At 44.8% G+C, this 23,599-nt stretch overlaps 1 protein-coding gene across 2 annotated transcripts in view; it reads right to left on the minus strand.

The window, feature by feature from the left end:
* Positions 1 to 23,599, minus strand: part of LOC134351007 (lysyl oxidase homolog 2-like) — a 162,612-nt gene that overhangs the window by 56,037 nt on the left and 82,976 nt on the right. For both annotated transcript variants that reach the window (XM_063056964.1, XM_063056965.1), the window contains 2 exons: positions 16,346 to 16,557; positions 1,831 to 2,044 (listed from right to left, as the gene is read on the minus strand). In XM_063056964.1, the coding sequence (XP_062913034.1) occupies positions 1,831 to 2,044; positions 16,346 to 16,557 (426 nt within the window). The remainder of the gene's footprint in view (positions 1 to 1,830; positions 2,045 to 16,345; positions 16,558 to 23,599) is intronic.

The following is a 23,599-nucleotide window of genomic DNA, read 5'->3' on the forward strand; positions in this document are numbered from 1 at the left end:
AAGGGGCTTCCCTTCCTCCACTATCAACTCTGCTCTTAAATGCATCTCCCCCATTTCACGTACATCTGCTCTCACTCCATCCTCCCACCACCCCACTAGGAATAGGGTTCCCCTGGTCCTCACCTACCACCCCACCAGCCTCCGGGTCCAACATATTATTCTCCGTAACTTCCGCCACCTCCAGATCCCACCACTAAGCACATCTTTCCCTCCCCCCATCTCTCTGCATTCCGCAGGGATCGCTCCCTACACAACTCCCTTGTCCATTTGTCCCCCCCATCCCTCCCCACTGATCTCCCTCCTGGCACTTATCCGTGTAAGCGGAACAAGTGCTACACATGCCCTTACACTTCCTCCCTCACCACCATTCAGGGCCCCAAATAGTCCTTCCAGGTGAGGCATCACTTCACCTGTAAGTCGACTGGGGTGATATACTGCGTCCGGTGCTCCCGATGTGGCCTTTTATATATTGGCGAGACCCGACGCAGACTGGGAGACCGCTTTGCTGAACATCTACGCTCTGTCCGCCGGAAAAAGCAGGATCTCCCAGTGGCCACACATTTTAATTCCACATCCCATTCTCATTCTGACATGTCTATCCACGGCCTCCTCTACTGTAAAGATGAAGCCACACTCAGGTTGGAGGAACAACACCTTATATTCCGTCTGGGTAGCCTCCAACCTGATGGCATGAACATTGACTTCTCTAACTTCCGCTAAGGCCCCACCTCCCCCTCGTACCCCATCTGTTACTCATTTTTATGCACACATTCTTTCTCTCACTCTCCTTTTTCTCCCTCTGTCCCTCTGTATATACCTCTTGCCCATCCTCTGGGTCACCCCCCCCCTTGTCTTTCTTCCCGGACCTCCTGTCCCATGATCTTCTCGTATCCCCTTTTGCCAATCACCTGTCCAGCTCTCGGCTCTATCCCTCTCCCTCCTGTCTTCTCCTATCATTTGGATCTCCCCCTCCCCCTCCAACTTTCAAATCCCTAACTCACTCTTCCTTCAGTTAGTCCTGACGAAGGGTCTCGGCCTGAAACGTCGACTGCACCTCTTCCTACAGATGCTGCCTGGCCTGCTGTGTTCACCAGCAACTTTGATGTGTGTTGCTCGTTCTATGTTCTACCCTTTTGCTCATTGTAGGATCTTGCTGTGTATGCGTCAGCTGCAGTACTTAATTGAACTGTGCGTGCATTTTAAAAATTACCAGCCGTTTGGAACAGGACAGGGCAAACTACCTGAGCAAACCAATTCCAAGCTTATGCAGAAACATTGATCCTGCCGGCATTCGGGCAGACACAGGCACCGCATCATGCACACAACACCCATACCTGTGAGCGCGTGCACACACTCACAGACGCAATGCAGGTGTTCATACAGAAATGCATGGACACCCATACACGGCGCATATGCTCACTCAACTATAGGTGCGCGCACACACACACACACACACACACACACACACACACACACACACCACCACCACCACCACCAACGCCGCCACCAGGATACACGAGAGAGATCCATAATTGACTCATTCAGAGCCCAGCATATCACCAGATCAAGGGACCACTTGGAACTGCAATGTCCAAACCCAATGAGTCTCCAGCCTACTCTCAGCCTTCCGACCTCCTTTACTTGACCCACCTGAACTTCTGGATGAGTTCACTGTCTTGACTTTCTGTGTTCCTTGAGTCCCCGGGCTAACACGGTTTAGGAACAGGATGAGACCATTCAGCGACTCAAACCATTCAATTCCATCAAGCCACCTTGGGTACCATTTACCCACCACCCTCCCAAGCTGGACAGCTGCACAAATCACATCACCTTGAGCGGGAAGGCTTTCCGGATTCGAGTGGAGGTGATGGTTGTGAAGGGGCGCCCAGCGACACAGCTCACCACCACGGGCATCCCGCTCTTGCATGTGTTGTTCCTGTCCACGGCGGGAGGGCCCAAGCCACAGTCGGAGAGGTGGATCTCGGTGCCTGTGCAGTTGATGGAGTAAGGCCAGTAAGTGTGCTTCTTCTTGCCCGCAAAAATCCTGCAGATAGGGGGGGAAATCAAAACCCAGTCAGTTCCATGAACGATACACCCTTCAGCAGGAACAAGAAGGAAATCATACAGCCCTTAACCTGCCCACACTACCTTCAGTTCCTCTAATGCTCTCAGCCATCAAAAATGCAAGAAATTCAGGTTAAAGGAAATTCAAGGAGCAAGGGGTCAGTGGAAAGATTTCCACCAAAGTCAAAGTCAAGTTTAGTGTCATCTGCAGAAATACATGTGTGCATGCTTGCAACGAGAAGCTTACTCGTGTCAGCAACACAGGCACACAGCGGCAGAGAAGCAGCGTTTTCAAGACCATAAATTATTTTATTTTTTTATTTAGAGACACTGAGGCACACCACCCAGCAATCCGCTGATTTTAACCCTTGCAATTTACAATGACTAATTAACCTTCTAACCAGTACACCTTTGGACTGTGGGAGGAAACCGGAGCACCCAGAAGAAACCCACGCACACATGGAAAGAACGTACAAACTTCCTTTCAGAGGACGCTGGAATTAAACTCTGAATTCCCAAGCTCTGAGTGTTAATAGCATCACCCTAACCACTATGCTAACATGGCATATACATGTGGCGTATACATGAATTATTTACAATTTTTATGAGAAAGTATGCAATTAGAAAAAAAGTCAACTTTAGTGCAAAGTGATCAAAGTGGTCATAGCTTTGCCAGAACTTTAGTGATGAAGGTTTTGCTGGTTGGTTAAAAAACTGAATGATTAAAGGGAAGAGACTGGTACTCAAATCATTTGACCATGTCCTAATCTCCCACGTTCATCAATGTCAACAGTTTAAGCAGTTTCAGCCAACTTATCCTCCCAACTCCTTTCAAAATCCAACAAACCTCTATCATTTCAAACCATTATTGGCTAGAGGCTGCAAGGTTGGACTTAAACAGGAAGAAAGACTTGTGTTTATACTCAGTGATCAGTTCTCTTAAAGTATAATTCCAAGTTCTTTGGGTGGCCCAGTGAAACAATGAGTAGACATATTGCTTCATGGCTCCAGTGACCAGGGTTCAATTCTGACTTCGGTTGCTGTCTATGTGGAGTTTGCATGTTCTCCTTACGAGCATATGGGTTTCCTCCCACATGGCAAAATAGAACAGAACAGCACAGTACAGGTTCTTCAGCCCATGATATTCTCTCAGTCCCTACCCCCCTACATAGCCCTTCATTTTTCTATCAACCATGTGCCCACCTGAGAATTTCTTAAATGTCTCTAATGTACCTCCCTCCACCACTACCCCTGAGAGAGTGATCCATATACTCACCACTCTCTGTGAAAAAACAGAGGTCAGGTCACTCATCTGAGTGCTACTGGTACCATGTAACCCAGTACTACCTGTCGCATGGTCGGGTGGTCGGCGAATAAACCAGCTCCCCCACCAGGCTTGCCTGGTGAGGAGGGTGGCTAGACACCCTGCAGGATGAAAAGCAAGACCTGTCAAAGGGCAGATGAACCCTCTCGTAGGGTCAACAGCCATCTGGGAAACACGTGCCGTGAAGCACAGAAAGGGCATCCCTTGCATTGAAGCTTGGTCTGGCCATTCGCAGCAACAGAACTTCCGCCAGCCGTCTTGGACCCCAGCATGCTGCTGGATCTGCGAGGGGATGTCAAGAGGGTGGGTCTGGACCTGTGCAACCCCCTACTCACCTAAAATCCACTCACGCACACACTGTTCCTTTCTGAGGAGTGGGGGTAACCCCACTAACTGACTGAAAGGAACCATCATCATCCTATGGGATGGATAGCCAGAGAGAGAGGGAGAAAAAAACCTACCTCTGCCATTTCCCTTGTACTTTCCTCCAATCACCTTAAAATCATGTCCCCTTGTATTAACCAGATCCACCCTGGATAAAAGTCTCTGGCTATCCACTCGATCTACTCATCTTGTATACGTCTATTAAGTTACCTCTAGTCCGCCTTTGCTCCAAAGAGAAAAGCTCTAGCTTGCTCAACCTACCCACATAAAACATGCTCTCTAATCCAGGCAACATCCTGGTAAATTGCTTCTGCACCCGCTCTAAAGCTTCCACGTCTTTTCTATAATGAGGCGACCAGTACTGTACACAATATTCCAAGTGCAGTCTAACCAGAGTTTTCGAGCTACAATATTTCCTTGCAGCTCTTGAACTCAGTCCCCTAAATAATGAAGGCCAACACTCAATATGCTTTAACAACCCTGTCAACTTGTGTGGCAACTTTAGGGGATCTGTGGATGTGAACCCCAAGACCCCTCTGTTCCTCCACACTGCTAAGAATCCTGCCATTAACCCCACATTCTGCCTTCAAATTTGACTTTCCAAAGGGAATCACTTCACACTCTTATCAGTTGATTAGGTTAATTTGCCCTAAGTTTTTAGGTGGGCAGTGGAATCTGGAGAGGGTTGTTGGGACTGTGGGGAGAATGACAAATTGGATTAATGTAGGGTCAGCACGAGTGTGGGTGATGGTAGATGCAAACTTCGTGGGTCAAAGGAAGTGTTTCAATGGTGTATAACTCAATGGCTATGAGACCCTTCTGAAGTGTCACTATTTCCATAACATGATGCCAATTTATGCACAGCATGCTTCCGCAAACTGTAATGTGATAATGATCAAATCACTGTTTTAAAGATCTGAATGAAGCACCAGGGAGAACTACTCTGCTCTTTACTATAGTATGCTGAGATCTATTGCATCCACCTGAGTTATTGGACAGAACTTTAAGTTAACATCTCATGCAGTGTTCAAGTGGAGCATGGAGGAGCTCTCCAATAATCCTTACATGGAAACGGTGAAGGAAGCCTTTGGTTTAAAGTGTGTTTAATAGACCCATTATAAAACAGCCCTAGTTTAAACACCTGGGAAAACTTTTGAGAGAAGCACCACATGCCGACAAAGCAGCACACCAATACTTCACCACTATTTTAAGTTACTTATCAAGTAAATTGAAACTGCACAGCACAGAAGGAAGCCATTCAGCCCATCATAATCATACTGGCTGCTCTGAAAGAATAATTTAATCCGACAATTCCCAATCCTATGCCACGTTTCTCTGTAACCTTGAAAAGTTAAATATCCAAAAGTTAAAATGCCAAATGCGTGTATCATAATCTTAGATCTAAAGCTAAACCATTTAGGAGCAATATCTGGCAGCATTACATTCGCATAAATAACAGTGGAATCCTCAACTCTCTTTTCCCAAAGGCTGAATTTCTGCAAGCCATCATTTTCAAGGTGGATTTGGAGAGATTTTTGTTAGATGATTATATCAATGGAGCAGGAGCATATGTGGGTAAATTGGGAAGGAAAATCAATTGGCTGTGTTGGAATATCAATGGAGGGCTAAATAACCACACTTATTTATGTTCACATTGGTCAAAGTTTGTTGTCACATATCTCCTCAAACAGCAAGATAAAAAAATAATGTGCATTTACTCCTTCAACACATCAAACTAAAACCTCAAAGCAGTTACACAACTGATTGGACTGATATGGTGACATTAGGAACAAACGTCAGTGAAGGAGGAATTTCTCGGACATTGTGAGCCAACTAGAAGATGCAGAGACATAATAACTACATATTTTAACATTGTTATCAATAACCATATAACAATTACAGCACAGAAACAGGCCATCTCGGCCCTTGTAGTCCGTGCCAAACTCTTACTCTCACCTAATCCCACCGACCTGCACTCAGCTTATAACCTTCCATTCCTTTCCTGTCCATATATCTATCCAATTTAACGTTAAACGACAAAAATAGGTTCTTAAAATATTGTACATGGGGTAAATAGCCAAACGTTTGACATTTGAGGCTGGAATTGTTGAAGGCAGAGGAATCTCCAGAAGTAAATAAGAAATTAAATTAGTATAAATAATTAAACAGTGGAATGCAATATTTACATTTTAAAAAGGGGCAGCACAGTAGTGCAGTATTGCTCTTACAGCACCAGAGGCATGGGAATCAATTCCTGTTGGTCTCTGTGAAGAGTTTGCACATTCTCACAGTGACTGTGTGGATTTCTTCAAGGTGCTCTGATTTCCTTCTACATTCCAAAGATAAATGCATTAGTATTTGGTCCAATGAGTGCATCTGGGCAGCGTGAGCTCGTCGGGCAGAAGGACCTGTTGCCATGCAGTAGCTCTAAATAACAAATAAGAATAAAGTACATCCAACTAGGGATGGCAGTCCTAGTTTCCTCTGGTACCGCTGCTCTTCTCTGCGACAGGAATTGAACTCCTGCCTCGCGCTACCCAAGGACAGCCTACCTCCTACCCACAATTGTCTCTGGGGACACATGAGCCACCTCCACACAGCCCTCTAGGGTAGTAATTCTGTTCCAACCCTCAGATCCTCGCAGTAAAGTTTGGGCTTCTCCCCACAGTTCCCTCCAGGAAGACCAGTGCCAGCTAAAATTTCTGATGGTATCAAATGGGCTCTTAGTTATAATTCTAGCTCTCTGAGATATGGCCCATACTTCCCTATGGTAAAACCTGTTCCTGTACACAATTCCCTCATATCAGATGGGCTCAAATGCTATCACAAGCAACTGTGGGTGAGAAGATGCCTTGTCCTGTTGGCAGCAAACAATAATCTTTATTCCTTTAACCAGAAATTGGGTTCTCACTTCTCTCCATCCTTTCAGAAACTACAAAACCCCACTCTTATAATCCACCCTAATTTGAATTTAAATAGTTTGGTGCTAAACACTTGTTTGTTAGTGCTCCTTAGAATATAAATGGCAGCGGTTGCTTGAAATCTCAAGCAAAGCTATAGGAAATGACCAATCTGAGTGGTGGGAATGTGCAGTCTGAACAGGAACAGATTCACTGAAAACCTTCAAGGGGAAGTGAGATATCCATGTGAAAATGAAAAGTATGCATGATTATGGAGAAAAAATACAGACATTGGAGCTACTGTATTGTGTACAGTTCTGGTCACCGAATTATAGGAAAGATGTCAATAAAATTGAGAAAGTACAGAGGAGATTTACTAGAATGTTGCCTGGGTTTCATCTCCTAAGTTAAAGAGAAAGGTTGAACAAGTTGGGTCTTTATTCTTTGGAGTGTAGAAGGTTGAGGGGGGACTTGATAGAGGTATTTAAAATTATGAGAAGGATAGATTGAGTTGACGTGGATAGGCTTTTTCCATTGAGAGTGGGGAAGATTCAAACAAGAGGACATGAGTTGAGAGTTAAAGGGCAAAAGTTTAGGGGTAACATGAGGGGGAACTTCTTTACTCAGAGAGTGGTAGCTGTGTGGAACGAGCTTCCAGCAGAAGTGGTTGAGGCAGGTTTGATGTTGTCATTTAAAGTTAAATTGGATAGATATATGGACAGGAAAAGAATGGAGGGTTATGAGCTGAGTGCAGGTCGGTGGGACTCGGTGAGAGTAAGCGTTCGGCATGGACTAGAAGGGCTGAGATGGACTGTTTCCGTGCTGTAATTGTTATATGGTTACATTGTTCTGATGGGCCAATGACCTCTCACAGTCTTTGATGTTTCTTTGAGAAGGAATGATGAAATAGGATAGTTAGCAGTTTTTAAAGGTTAGCTTGGCAGATTATTGATGAATGAAATAATGAAAACTGCTCTGAGAAAGAGAGTGTGGATCTGTGGGATTACCCTTCTGGAGGGTACTGCAGGGTCCAATTAGTCAGGTATCCTTTTCCCACCTCCATGATCATGTTATCTTCCCTCATAATTGTAATGCGAAAATTGATATCTATATAGTGATTTTTATGGGTGTGCATGAGTGGAGGGTCACTGGAGAACATAGAACATAGAGCATAGAATAGTACAGCACATTACAGGCCCTTTGGCCCACAATGTTGTACCAACCCTCAAACCCTGCCTCCCATATAAGCCCCCATCTTAAATTCCTCCATATACCTGTCTAGTAGTCTCTTAAACTTCACTAGTGTATCTGTCTCCACCACTGACTCAGGCAGTGCATTCCACGCATGAATCACTCTCTGAGTGAAAAACCTTCCTCTAATATCCCCCTCGAACTTCCCACCCCTTACCTTAAAGCCATGTCCTTTTATATCGAGCAGTCCTGCCCTGGGGAAGAGGCGCTGGCTATCCACTCTATCTATTCCTCTTATTATCTTGTACACCTCTATCATGTCTCCTCTCATCCTCCTTCTCTCCAAAGAGTAAAGCCCTAGCTCCCTTAATCTCTGATCATAATGCATACTCTTTAAACCAGGCAGCATCCTGGTAAATCTCCTCTGTACCCTTTCCAATGCTTCCACATCCTTCCTATAGTGAGGCGACCAGAACTGGACACAGTACTCCAAGTGTGGCCTAACCAGAGTTTTATAGAGCTGCATCATTACATCGCGACTCTTAAACTCTATCCCTCGACTTATGAAAGCTAACACCCCATAAGCTTTCTCAACTACTCTATCTACCTGTGAGGCAACTTTCAGGGATCTGTGGACATGTACCCCCAGATCCCTCTGCTCCTCCACACTACCAAGTATCCTGCCATTTACTTTGTACTCTGCCTTGGAGTTTGTCCTTCCAAAGTGTACCACCTCACACTTCTCCGGGTTGAATTCCATCTGCCACTTCTCAGCCCACTTCTGCATCCTATCAATGTCTCTCTGCAATCTTCGACAATCCTCTACACTATCTACAAGGCCACCAACATTTGTGTCATCTGCAAACTTGCCAACCCACCCATCTATACCCACATCCAGGTCGTTAATAAAAATCACGAAAAGAAGAGGTCCCAGAACAGATCCTCGTGGGACACCACTAGTCACAATATTCCAATCTGAATCTACTCCCTCCACCACCACCCTCTGCCTTCTGCAGGCAAGCCAATTCTGAATCCACCTGGCCAAACTTCCCTGGAACCCATGCCTTCTGACTTTCTGAATAAGCCTACCGTGTAGAACCTTGTCAAATGCCTTACTAAAATCCATATAGATCACATCCACTGCACTGCCCTCATCTATATGCCTGGTCACCACCTCAAAGAACTCTATCAGGCTTGTTAGACATGATCTGCCCTTCACAAAGCCATGCTGACTGTCCCTGATCAGACCATGATTCTCTAAATGCCCATAGATCCTATCTTTAAGAATCTTTTCCAGCAGCTTTCCCACCACAGACGTAAGGCTCACTGGTCTATAATTACCCGGACTATCCCTACTACCTTTTTTGAACAAGGGGACAACATTCGCCCCCCCTCCAATCCTCCGGTACCATTCCCGTGGACAACGAGGACATAAAGATCCTAGCCAGAGGCTCGGCAATCTCTTCTCTCGCCTCGTGGAGCAGCCTGGGGAATATTCCATCAGGCCCCGGGGACTTATCCGTCCTAATATATTTTAACAACTCCAACACCTCCTCTGCCTTAATATCAACATGCTCCAGAACATCAACCTCACTCATATTGTCCTCACCTTCATCAAGTTCCCTCTCATTGGTGAATACCGAAGAGAAGTATTCATTGAGGACCTCACTCACTTCCACAGTCTCCAGGCACATCTTCCCACCTTTCTCTAATTGGTCCTATCTTCACTCCTGGCATCCTTTTGTTTGTCACATAATTGAAGAATGCCTTGGGGTTTTCCTTTACCCTCCTCGCTAAGGCCTTCTCATGCCCCCTTCTTGCTCTTTTCAGCCCTTTCTTAAGCTCCTTTCTTGCTTCCCTATATTCCTCAATAGACCCATCTGATCCTTGCTTCCTAAATCTCATGTATGCTGCCTTCTTCCACCTGACTAGATTTTCCACCTCACTTGTCACCCATGGTTCCTTCACCCTACCATTCTTTGTCTTCCTCACCGGGACAAATTTATCCTTAACATCCTGCAAGAGATCTCTAAACATCAACCACATGTCCATAGTACATTTCCCTGCAAAAACATCATCCCAATTCACACCCGCAAGTTCTAGCCTTATAGCCTCATAATTTGCCCTTCCCCAATTAAAAATTTTCCTGTCCTCTCTGATTCTATCCTTTTCCATGATAATGTTAAAGGCCAGGGAGCGGTGGTCACTGTCCCCCAGATGCTCACCCACTGAGAGATCTGTGACCTGGCCCAGTTCATTACCTAGTACTAGATCTAGTATGGCATTCCCCCTCGTCGGCCTGTCCACATACTGTGACAGGAATCCATCCTGGACACACTTAACAAACTCTGCCCCATCTAAGCCCTTGGAACTAACCAGGTGCAAATCAATATTAGGGAAGTTAAAGTCACCCATGATAACAACCCTGTTATTTTTGCACCTTTCCAAAATCTGCCTCCCAATCTGCTCTTCGGTATCTCTGCTGCTACTAGGGGGCCTATAGAATACTCCCAATAGAGTAACTGCTCCCTTCCTGTTCCTGACTTCCACCCATACTGGCTCAAAAGAGGATCCTGCTACATTACCCACCCTTTCTGTAGCTGTAATAGTATCCCTGACCAGTAATGCCACCCCTCCTCCCCTTTTCCCCCCTCTCTATCCCCTTTAAAGCACTGAAATCCAGGAATATTGAGAATCCATTCCTGCCCTGGTGCCAGCCAAGTCTCTGTAATGGCCACTGCATCGTAATTCCATGTATGTATCCAAGCTCTCAGTTCATCACCTTTGTTCCTGATGCTTCTTGCATTGAGGTACACACACTTTAGCCCCTCTACCTTACTGTCTTTACACCCTTTATTCTGCTTCTTTTTCCTCAAGGCCTCTCTATATGTTAGATCTAGCTTTACTCCATGCACTTCTTTCACTGCTCTATCGCTCCGGGTCCCATCCCCCTTGCAAATTAGTTTAAACCCTCCCGAACCATGCTAGCAAACCTACCTGCAAGGATATTGCTCCCCCTCAAGTTCAGGTGCAACCCATCCAATCTGTACAGGTCCCACCTTCCCCAGAAGAGATCCCAATGATCCAAAAACCTAAAACCCTGCTCCCTGCACCAACTCCTCAGCCACGCATTCAACTGCCATCTCCTCCAATTCTTATCATTACTGTCACGTAGCACTGGCAGCAATCCTGAGAACGCCACCCTTGAGGTCCTGTTCTTCAGCCTTCTGCCTAGTTCCCGAAACTCACACTTCAGGATCTCATCTCTCTTCCTGTCTATGTCATTGGTACCAACATGTATCACGACTTCTGGCTGCTTTCCCTCTCGTACCAGGATGTCGTGCACCCAGTCAGAGACATCCCGGACCCTGGCACCCGGGAGGCAACAAACCATGTGGGTGTCCTTCTCACGTCCACAAAATCTCCTGTCTGCTCCCCTGACTATAGGGTCTCCAATGATGACAGCTCTCCTCTTCTCTGTCCCACCCTTCTGCACCACCGGGTCAGACTCAGTGCCAGAGGCCCTGCCACCGTGGCTCACACCTGGTTGGTCGTCCCCGCCAACAGTATCCAGGACGGTAGACTTATTATTCAGGGGAATGGCTACAGGGGTGCTCTGCACTACCTGTCTGCTCACCTTCGCTTCCCCCCCCTGACTGTCACCCAACGACCTGCTTCTGACAGCCTAGGTGTGACTACCTCCCTGTAGCTCTCATCTCTGACTGCCTCATTCTCCCTTATGAGTCGAAGGTCATCCAGCTGCTGCTCCAGATTCCTTACATGGTCTTCCAGATCGCCCAGCCGTATGCACTTCTGGCAGATGTGACTCTGCGGGAGAACCTTGGCAAAGGTACCTCCTTCATAAACAAGGGTCAATGGGCAACAGTGCTGCAGGTTGTCCTTACAGAATTAGGATGGGAGAGATATGATCATAACTGCTCTTAAGTATCTCATGGAGGAGAAGTGTTGGACAAATTGATATTAGATGAAGTGTAGCCATGTTATTATGCTGTAATTATGGGATGGTCACAGTCCTTACACACTGCTGTTTGCCAGAGAGTACAAGCTATAGTCTCTTTGTTCCTGATGGACTACCCCTTAAACCCCCAATCACAGCTGAAACCCATGACCTCTAATTACCTCATCACTGGTTATCTTACTCCATAGATGTTGGCCGATATGCTGAGCATTGCCTGCACTCTCTCTTTTTATTCTTACCCCGAGAACAGGTTAAAGGAGATCAGCTCATTCAATGCCCCTCAATGGAGTCAGGAATCAGACGCATAATTTCTAAACACAAGGGATTCTGCAGATGCTAGAACTCCAGAGTAACCCACTGGAGGAACTCAGCAGGTCAGGCAGCATCTATGGAAATGAATGAACAGTCAACATTTTGGGCTGAGACCTTCCATCACAATTGGAAAGGAAGGGGAAAGATGCCAGAATAAGAAGGTGGAGGGAGGGGATGAGGAGAAGCTATAAGGTGATAGGTAAACCAGGCTGGGTGGAGGAGAGGAGATGAAGAAAGAAGCTGGGAGGTGATAGGTGGAAAAGAAGAAGGAACCCAATAGGAGAGAAGAAGGAACCACAGGAGGAAAGGAAGGAGGAGTGGTTTGAGGAAGAGGTGGGAAAGGATGAAAGGTGTAGAATTGATGAGAGAAGGGGAAGGGGAAAAATTACTGGAAATTGGAGAAATGAAGTTCAAGTTCAATTTATTGTTATTCAACCATACACATGTATACTGCCAAACGAAACAATGTTCCTCCAGACCAAGGTGCACAACACGGTACATGTAACTCACACACAATACATAAGGTAATATTACCACAAATAAATTAACAAATAATAAGGCACATTTATGACACAAGTTAAAAAGTAAATTGTACAACTCTGCTGGCACTTCATACGTGATGATACCTGAACGATGCCAGGGAATATAGTAGCCTTACAGCCTGGGGGAAGAAACTGGTTCCCATCTAATGGTTTGAGTCCTAATGCTATGGTACCTCCTGCCTGATGGTAGGGTGTCAAAGAGATTGTTGGACGGATGGGACGGATCAGTGGCAATGGTAAGGGCACTGTATACGTGGTGCTCCTGATAAATATCTGTGATGGCAGGAAGAGAGACCCTGATAATCCTCTCAGCATGCCTCCCAATTCTTTGTATGGACTTACGGTCAGATGCCTTGCAATTTCCATACCAGACGATTATGTAGCTGCTCAGGACACTCTCGATGATGCTCCCACAAAAATTGTCTAGAATAGAGGGGTGGGGAGCCTCGCTTGCCTCAAACTCCTCAGGAAGTGGAGAGCACATTGCTGTGCTTTCTTGAAAACTTCTGTTATGTGCAATCCCAGAAACCTGGTGTTCCTAAATCTCACCACGGAGGAGCTGTGTATGTGCAGTGAGGAGTGGTCAGTCCACACCTTCCCAAAGTCCATAATCATCTCTTTGGTCTTGTCCACACTGGGACTCAAGTTGTTGTGCTCACGCCATTTTACCAGTTCCTCTACCTCCTCTGTGTACACCGTCTCATTTTCATTGTTGATGAGGCCAGCCACTGTTGTGTCATCAGCAAGCTTGGCGATTCAGTTTGAACTGGATCTAGCAGTGCAGTCGTGTCAGCAGAGTGAACAACAGCGTGCTGAGAATTCAGCCCTGAGTAGTGCCAGTGCTCAGTGTGATGGAGCTAGAGGTGTTTCTGCCAACATGGACTGACTGTGGCCTTTCTGTCGAGAAGCCCAGGATCCAGTTGGGACCCAATTTTACCCAACAGCTTCTAAGGGGTGATCAAGGTTGGATAGATTTTTGCATTCTAGGGGAATTAAGGGCTATGGGGAAAAGGCAGGTAGGTGGAGACGAGTCTATGGCCAGATCAGCCATGATCTTATTGAATGGCGGAGCAGGCTCGACGGGCCAGATGGCCTACTCCTGCTCCTGTTTCTTACGTTCTTATGAACATATTAAATGGCGAGCAGAAGTTGATAAAACAGCATCCTGGCATATGAGGGACATGACAGAGTGGAGTGCAGGAGCTATGGCATCATCAGTGGAATGGTCTGAGCGACAAGCGAACTGGAAAGGGTCCAATGTAGCAGGAAGATGGGATTTAATGTGATACATAACCAACCACTCAAAGCACTTCATTATTGTACAGGTCAGTGCCGCTGGATGGTAGTCTTTGAGGCAGTGAATTGATGTTCATGCCATCAGGTTGGAGGCTTCCTAGTCAGAATATGAGGTGTTTCTCCTTCGACCTGAGAGTGATTTCATTGTGGCAGAAGAGGAGGCCATGAACAAACATGTTGGAACGGGAATGGGGATAGGAATTAAAATGGTCGGCCACCGTGAAATTCCACTTTTTGTGGATGGAGCAGAGGTGCTCGACAAAGCGTCCCCCAATCTACATCAGATTTCACTAATGTAGAAGAGGCCACTTTGGGAGCTCCAAGTACAGTAGGTGACCCCAACAGACTTGCAAGTGAAATGTTGCCTCACCTGGAAGGACTGTTTGGGGTCCCAAATGGAATTGAGGGAGGAGATGAATCAGCAGGTGTAGAATTTCTGCTGCTTGCAGGGATAAGTGGCAGGAGGAGGAATAATTTCTAACTCACTTATATTTGTTTTGGGAGAAGTAATTCACAGAGGGGAGTTTAAGACAAAGTACAAGACACCTTGTAAAGTAGCATTTCATGGTCAAGTCTGTTTCAATAGAGATAAATATGTGATGGTGCATTTTGAAAATAATAATATTCCTCAGCAACAGGTAAAGAGTAGGTGGGGAGATTCATCTATCATCTACATACTGATACATTGAGGAGATAGGAAAGTGAACCAAACATTCACTCTCACTGATAGTAGACTTCAGGAGAGGGAAACCAGAGGCCCATGAGCCAGTAATCATTGGAGGATCAGGGGGTGGAGAGAATCTGTAACTTTAAGTTCCTGGGTGTTACTATCTCAGAGGACCTATTCTGGACCCATCATAGAAATATAATTGTGAAGAAAGCACGACAGCATCTCAGGAATCTGCGGAGATTTGGCATGTCATCATAAACCTTGGCAAACTGCATAGATGTGTGGTGGAAAGTGTGCTGACTGGCTGCATTATGGCCTGGTATGGGAAAACCAATGCCTTTAGGCAGATAGTCAGACGAAAAGTAGCGGATTCGATCCAATACCTCACAGGTAAAGCCCTCCCGCCCATTGAGCACATCTACATGAAACATCGCCATAGAAAAGCAGCATCCATTATCAAAGATCTTCACCACCCAGGCCATGCTCCTTTCTCATTGCTGACAAACTCTTTTCTCATCAGATAGAAATTACAGATGTCTCAGGACTTGTACCACCAGTTTCAAGAACAGTTACTACCCCTCAACCATCAGGCTCTTGAACAAAAGGGAATAACTACACTCATTTAAGGACTCTTTTATCTTGTTATTTCATGCTTGGTTTTTATTGCTATTTGTTTATAACCTGCATTTGCATGGAGTGTTTACAGTTTACAGATCCTGTTTATAGTTACAGTTCGATAGATTTGCTAAATATGCCGGCAGAGAAACAATCTCAGGGTTGTATGCGGTGACATGTACATACTCTGATAATAAATTTCATTTTGAACATTGGCATTCATTTCTGGAGGGTTGCAGATGAAATGTAAGTTATGTTCTCTGGGACCACCAAGACCACAGTTTCTATAGGAAGATGAAATGTAGCACCACTGTAGAATGAGCAAACAAAAAAAGATTCCAGAAGATGATGCCAGCAGCATGAGGTTATACCTATCAGGATATATTGAATAGCCCTAAACTGAGGAGTGATCTGACTGAAGATCATAAGATATAGGAGCAGAATTAAGCCACCTGGCAATTCGACTTTAGACAATGAAAGGGCTGATGTGAGAAAGGGAGAAAAAAGAGAGAGACAGAAAATGTTACACAATGTGACGTGAAGCTCCAGTCTCCACTTACAAAGGAGGTCAGGGCTTCATGTCATCAATGGAAGACCATCACCAATAAAGCCAACGGAGAATATGGACTGAAGGACAGATGAAGTGAAGGGCAGACAGGTCATCCAGGGTAAGCTGGATATACATGGGGAGAGAAGATGGAAAGGCACACTATTAGGGTGAAGATATGGTAGAGAATATACACTGGAAGGCACCAGATAGGCTGAAAGATGTGTGTCTCTGCTCTGTACCAGATTTAGGATGCTTGCACTCATCAACAAAGGAAGCCTTAATTCTGATTTAATGTGCAATGAAGGTATTATTTCAGACACAGGGTGGCCTAAATCACTTCATCTCCTCTCCGCAGCCTCACACCACATTCCGCAATCCCACGTAACGTGTCTCACTCCTACCAGTAGGGTACAGCCTCGGAATCCTACAGGAGGGAGAGGTGCATACCTATCCTCTTGTGAGTTACCTGCTCTTCCACATCACATTGAAAGCTCCAACGAGCCCAACTTTCTCCTTACTTGTAAACTCTGGCATTATAGCTTTTGTGCTTCGGGAATCCGAACATGCCGCAGATCACCCTTGTGTTCAGCTCCGTCCAGCCCGTGCTACAGATCTGCTTCCATTGGTCATCCTGTTTAACCTCCACGTAACCCTCGGTCACAGGCAAGCTCCTCCTGGAGGATCCAAAGACCGCCTTAATGCGAATGTCTTCTACGTGTTGCTGCGCCTCCTGAAGTTAAAATGAAAGATTTTTATTAGGTAGCACGTGCTGTTCTTTCCTCCACCTCTAACACCTGCTTTACACCTGAGTCAGAAGGCATTAAAATGTACTATATTACTACACAGAAAGTGACCATTTAGCCTATTGAAGAAATAGACATTAGCCTCATCCTTTCCTTTCACTCTGGCCATGCTACTTATCTACTTCCCTTCGGAATATTCCCTTCCACTGCCAAATTGATGCAATTCAATTCCTAAACAAATAAGTTCTTCAGGTGCTGGAAATAAACACAAAATGCGGGAGGAAGCAGGTCAGGCAGATTCCATGGAAATGAACAAACAGTCAAAGTTTTGGGCCGAGACCCCAATTCAATTGCTGACCACGACTAACTTAACCAATTTCGCATTCATACAATCTCTGTCAAATGTCCACAAGGTCAAAGAGTCTTAGAATCAGAAGTTATGCATCATGAAACCAAGCCCATCAGCCCAATTCGTCCTTGTTGACCAAAATGTCTGTTTGAGCCAGGTTGAGTTGCCTGCATATCGCTCTAAAACTTTCCTATCCATTTACCTTTCCAATTGTCTTTTAAACATCATAACTGAACTCATCATTACCATTTGCTCGAGAAGCTCATTACATACATCCATCACCCTCTGTGAAAATTTTGCCCCTCAGGTCCCTTTTAAGTCTTCCTCCTCTTGCCTTAACTCTATACCCTCCAATTTCAGACCGTCCTTTTTATCTACATCCATCGTGATTTCATGTAAACCTCTACATGTGTATCATCCCTTGGCCTCCTTCTTTCAACCAATCCAAACATTACTTGTAACTCAAGACCTTCAGTCCCAGGAATATCCTTGTGAATGTTTACTGCATCCTCTCTAATATTCCTATAGTGAGCCAATAGGCTGGTCCTGGATTTATTTCATAATTTACTGGCATAATTTACATATTACTATTTAACTACTTATGGTTTTATTACTATGTATTATTTATAGTGCAACTGTAACGAAAACCAATCCCGCCCCCCCCCGGGATCAATAAAGTATGACTATAACTATGACTATGACTATGAGAACAGAACTACACATAATATTTGGGTGCAGTCTCATAAACATCCTTACAAATGTAATTTATTTTCCAATTCTTGTACTCAAGATCCAGTCCAGCGAGGGCAAGCATGACAAATGTCTTCTTCAATTTTCTACACGAACCCTATCTCCTTTGTAACCCTTAGTATGCAAAAACCTATCAAGCCCTCATGTTAATAACTCAGTGTCTTGGGTTGAGAATGCCAAAGACTCAAAACTCTATGCCCTGAATGATTGGACTATTATGATCATCACATTTGGGGAGAAAACATTGTCCTACTTCTCCCTGCAAGCGAGTAAATTTGTTTTGTGTTTTGTGTTTCACTGAGATCACCTCACATTACTTGCCCCAGTGTACATAGACATCTAAAGGTTGGAGAAGAAAGAAGTTAATGATAGAAAAAGAGCTGGGGCTCCCAGATCAAACCAGGGGTTTCTCAGAGGAAAATGCTTCCTGATTTGGCTGGTTTAGGGGAGTACCTGGAGAAATGGAAGGACGCCTGGTTTAGGGAGGTAGTACTTGGAAAAACGAAAGAAGATATGTAAAGTTACAACCCCTGGGATCAAGTTGTGATGTGACATACCAATCAAGCTGTTTTTGACAAGGTGAGATGTATTGGACTCTGAGGTTTCGATCAAATGGGTGACAAAAGAAATCTCCACACCAAACCTGGGTACTAAATTGTTAGCAGCCTACACAGGGACGTGAAATAAACAAAGCCCATGCCTATTCTGAGATCCACAACGTGAATATATTTCCTTGCTATCTTCCCCACATCCTTGCTTCCCCACTGTCTAATAAAACCGATTGCTGACTTGAATCAACTTTTTGTGCAAAACCAAAGACTTTACACATTTTAAAGGAGTTTCACCTCAGATTTACAAGGCTTAATGCAGTGGGCACATGGCAGGAATTTTAAAGAAGGGTGCTGTGGAACTGGATGTTTCCTCATCTTTAACAATAACAACTTGCATTTATGTAACTATTTAAGTACGAAGATTGTCTAAAGGACATAGCAATCAATGATTTGACAATAGGCCACATAGTATGTTAGTGCAAGTGACCAAAAATGTTGTCAATATGGGAGGCCTTAGCTGTGGTTTGGAGAAAAAGAGGAAGAGAGAAGTGTAGAGGGTGAGGAGTGAATTTCAGAGCTTTAGAGCTTAGCAGCCAAAGGCATGGCCAGCACTAGGGCAGAAATTAAACCTGGAAATGCACCAAATGCCAGGGTTGGAGAAATGTTGGTATCTCACAGTGTTATGGAGTAGGAGGGGTGTGATAACATTCTTATGGTCTGGCTCCTCAGAATAATAATTGCTATGATACAATAGACTATCAAGAATTTACCTTTTTATTCATCCTCAGGATACTTTTGGGTTATCCACAATATTACTGAGATTTACAGCTCATTTCTGGATCTGAGGTGTTGCCTTATGCAACAACAGCAGCAGATTTCACACAACTGTATGACCTAACAGATTACTTCAAAGTGCAGTGATGAGTGAAATAATAGTTTTTTAGCTCAACTTATCCATGCTGACTGAAAAGTCTACCTGAGCTAGTGGCACTTGCCCGTGTTTGGCCAATGTCCCTCTAAACCCCTGCTATCCATGTACCTGTCCAAAAGTATTTTGACAATAGCAGTTGTACCTGCTCTATGGCTTCCGCTGGCATCTCGTTCCATATACTCAGCACCCTCTGAGTGAAATAGTTTTCCCTCAGGTCCCTTTTACACTTTTACTTCTCATTATAAAGATTGTGGTCACACACCTTATTTATGCCTCCTATGATCCTGGGAAAAAAAGGTACCAGTCAATCCAGCATCTTGTTATAACTTAAACCCTCCAGTCCCAGTAGCATCCTTGTGAATTTTTTTCCTGCACCCTTCCCAATTCAATGACATCCTCTCTGTAGCCGGGTGACAAGGACTGTGCACAATTATGTTGATTTCTTACATCACTACCTGGTATGGAGGCTCTAATGCACAGGATCAAAAGAGGCTGCACAGGTTTGTAGACTCAGCCAACTCCACCATGGGCACAACTCTCCCCAACATCAAGGACATCTTCAAAAGGCAGTGCTTCGAGATGGCAGCATCCATCATAAATGTCCTTCACCATCTAGGACGTGCCCTCTTCTCATTGTTACCATCAGGGAGGGGGTACAAAGACCAACACACAACATTTTAGGACCTTCTTTCCCTCTGCCATCAGATCTGAATGGTCCATGGACCCATGAACATGATCCCACTGTTCCTCTTCTGCCCTATTTTATTTATTAATTATTGTTATAATACTTTTTATGTCTTGCATTGTACTGCTGCCAGGAAACAACAAATTTCACAACATGTATCAGTGATAATAAGCTTGATTCTGATTCCTATAGCTGGGCAACCAGAACTGTGCCCGACTATGTTGGTGTGGGCACCGAGTTCAACTCAAGTCAGTTGTGGACCTGGATCATGAACAGGTGACAGATTGCATTCCTTTAAGAATACAATCAGTGTGCTTTAGTGTCAGGGCATCTTTTAACACTGCACCCCTTTAAGAAATAATTCCTACAATCAGTGCGATAGGACGTGGACATTGACTCATTGCAAGACTTACCACTACACCAGCCAAAATATTTTTTTTGTACTCCTGGGTAAGTGCTGTACTGAAAAACAGTCAGGACCTAGGAATGGAGGTGCGGTGGAAGTTGGATGCTGCAGATTCAATTTCACTGATATTGTTTTATTCAGATGAGAATAGCTTTACCTAAAATGAGATTTGATGATGATCATTTCCAGATTATTTCATGTTGCCCCAATTGCTCCCTGAATGATCCATCCGTGCATCCATTCACTCGCATTCACGATGGAACAGTGGTGCAGTGAATAGAGCTAATACACCACAGTTCCAGTGATCTTAGTTTAAACCTAACCACAAGCACTGTCTCTGTGGAGTTTGCATGTTCCCTCTGTGACAGTATGCCCCGACCAGAAGCTGCAGCCTCATCCCACAACCCAAAGATGAGCTGTTGGGTTAGTTGGATACAATACATTGATATATTAGTGCCTCAGGGGTCTTGGTCTGAAATGTCGTCTGCTTATTTCACTCCATTGATGCTGCCTGACCTGCTGAGTTCCTCAGGTGTTTTGTGTGTGAGTTGCTGTGCATTTCCAGCACCTGCAGGATCTCTTGTGTTTAACATGTTAGTGAAGGTGAAAGGCAACAGGAATCAAAGAGGAGTTAGAAATATAAAAACATAGAAAAACCTACAGCATAATACAGGTTCTTTGGCCCACAAAGCTGTGCCAAACATGTCCTTACCTTAGAAATTACCTAGGGTTACCCATTACCTTCTATTTTTCTAAGCTCCATGTACCTGTCCAGGAGTCTCTTAAAAGACCCTATCGTATCCGCCTCCACCACCGTCACCGGCAGCCCATTCCACGCACTCACCACTCTCTGTGTAAAAAACTTACCCCTGACATCTCCTCTGTACCTGCTTCCAAGCACCTTAAAACTGTGTCCTCTTGTGCTAGCCAGTTCAGCCCTGGGAAAAAGTCTCTGACTATCCACACGATCAATGCCTCTCATTATCTTATACACTTCTATCAGGTTACCTCTCATCCTCCGTCACTCCAAGGAGAAAAGGCCAAGTTCACTCAACCTATTCTCATAAGGCATGCTCCCCAATCCAGTCAACATCCTTGTAAATCTCCTCTGCACCCTTTCTATCATTTCCACATCCTTCCTGTAGTAAGGCCACCAGAACTGAGCACAGTACTCCAAGTGGGGTCTGACCAGGGTCCAACATAGCTGCAACATTACCTCTCGGCTCTTAAACTCAATCCCATGATTGATGAAGGCCATTGCACTGTATGCCTTCTTAACCACAGAGTCAACCTGTGCAGCAGCTTTGAGTGTCCTATGGACTTCGAACCCCAATGTGTGATCCTCCACACTGCCAAGAGTCTTATGATTAATACTATGTCCTGCCATCATATTTGACTACCAAGATGAACCACCTCACACTTATCTGGGTTGAACTCCATCTGCCACTTCTCAGCCCGGTTTTGCATCCTGTCAATGTCCCGCTGTAACCTCTGACAGCCCTCTACACTATCCACAACACCCCCAACCTTTGTGTCATCAGCAAATTTACTAACCCAGGCATTTTTGACAGAAAATAAACTGAACAGGTATTGGCAAACAAGGAGGAAAGGAACAAAATGGATTGCTCCCCAGAAGCACAGATTTAATAGACTGAATGGCCTTATTCTATGACATTAAAAATATTGAATTATTCCTTCATGTTCCTCTGAAGCATTGCAATTGAAATTGGCCACATTGCTCTAGGAGCCACCAATCATCAGTCTCTTCAGGATCAACTGATCTCCACTGAAAAGAAGGGCTGCCAGGTTCTCCACTTTCCCACGCAGCCTCTACATGAATATCCCCCAGTTTAATTAGCTCACTTTGCCTCTGAGCAGCTGTCTTTCCCACAAGCAAACACATCGTAATTCCTCACTGCTATAACTAAACATAAAACTCAAGTCCTTCCAAAACACTGGATTTTTTTCTCATTGCAATTATCTGCAATTCTCTTTTCTAATCTTCATGCGACAAATGTTCAAACAGCATTACCCTGAGGCTATCTTGGAAAAAGGCAGAATCTATGACATCCACATCCAGTAAATGAATGGAAGGAAAGCCTTTCTACTATGTATTCTCTCTGCAATAACATCAGAAAACATACCTAGTACCACTGCTCTTTTTATACAGTAATGCTATCTTGACCCTTTTTTGAGGTTATTATAGAGAGCACCCTTCCATTCATTCACTAGAAATGGGTGGCATTGGCAAAATCCACTTTCAGACAGCTGCAGTCCTTCTAGTGAGGGTGCTCCTGTTGTACTGGTGAAGAGAGAGTTCCAGGACTTCGAACCCGTGACACAGGTAACATTCTTCAAAGCTGGGATGGAGTTTGCCCACGCTCCCATTTTTTTTAGAGAAAGATACATTGTCCTGAATCTATTCCAAGGCTATGAAGGTAAAACGGAACGAGGAGAAATGAACTGGACAGGACTTTCAACAAGTTACAAAGGCAGAATAGCTTCCATGTAATTACCTGCTTTTCAGTTTTAAATGTGGAAGCACCCCACTCATGACAAAATTCAGGCATTGAGGTGCTATTCAATTTAGCTCTCGTCTCTTCATTATTGGAAGGATGTGGGGGCTTTAGAAAGGATGCTGAAGAGATTTACAAGGATGTTGCCTGGATCGGAGAACATATCTTTTGAGGAAAGGTTCTATGAGCTAGGGATTTTCTCTTTGGAGCAATAGAAGATGATAGGTGACTTTCTAGGGGGTGTAGAATATCGGTCGGCTGGTGGCGCAGTGAGATCAGCACCAGGCTCGAGAATGGAGGTTCCCGAGTTCGATCCAGTGATAGACCGCCCCCGTGTGTGCTCTCCATCCGTGCCAGGTTGATGTCGAGCTCGCAACTCGGCCTCGTAAAATAATATTGCGCAATGTCTGCGTGAGGAGTGGCGCCCCACACAACCTTTCGAACTGCGCCTCGTAAGGCACAAAAATGTCCGACATTGGCCTGTCAGGTCTGAGTCAACGTCATCATCATCATCGTCATCATATCATGAGAAATTTAGATAGAGTAGCAGTGGCTAATACTAGAGGACATCCATTTAAGTTCAGTGGAGGAGATGACAGGAGAAGGTTTTTTTCCACAGAGTGGTGGGTGCATGGAATGCACGACCAGAACACTGGTAGAGACTAATACAACAGGGATATTGAAGAGACTTAGATAGTAAGAAAAATGGAGGGCAATGGTCTATGTAGGAGGAAAAAGTTAGATGGATGATAGAGTAGGTTTATATGGGTTAGCACAATATTGTGGGCTGAAGGGCTCATACTGCGCTGTCCTGTTCTATGTCCTATATTCTATGACAGCC

Source organism: Mobula hypostoma, chromosome 8 (genome assembly GCF_963921235.1).
Source record: "Mobula hypostoma chromosome 8, sMobHyp1.1, whole genome shotgun sequence".
Classification (NCBI taxonomy): Eukaryota; Metazoa; Chordata; class Chondrichthyes; order Myliobatiformes; family Myliobatidae; genus Mobula; species Mobula hypostoma.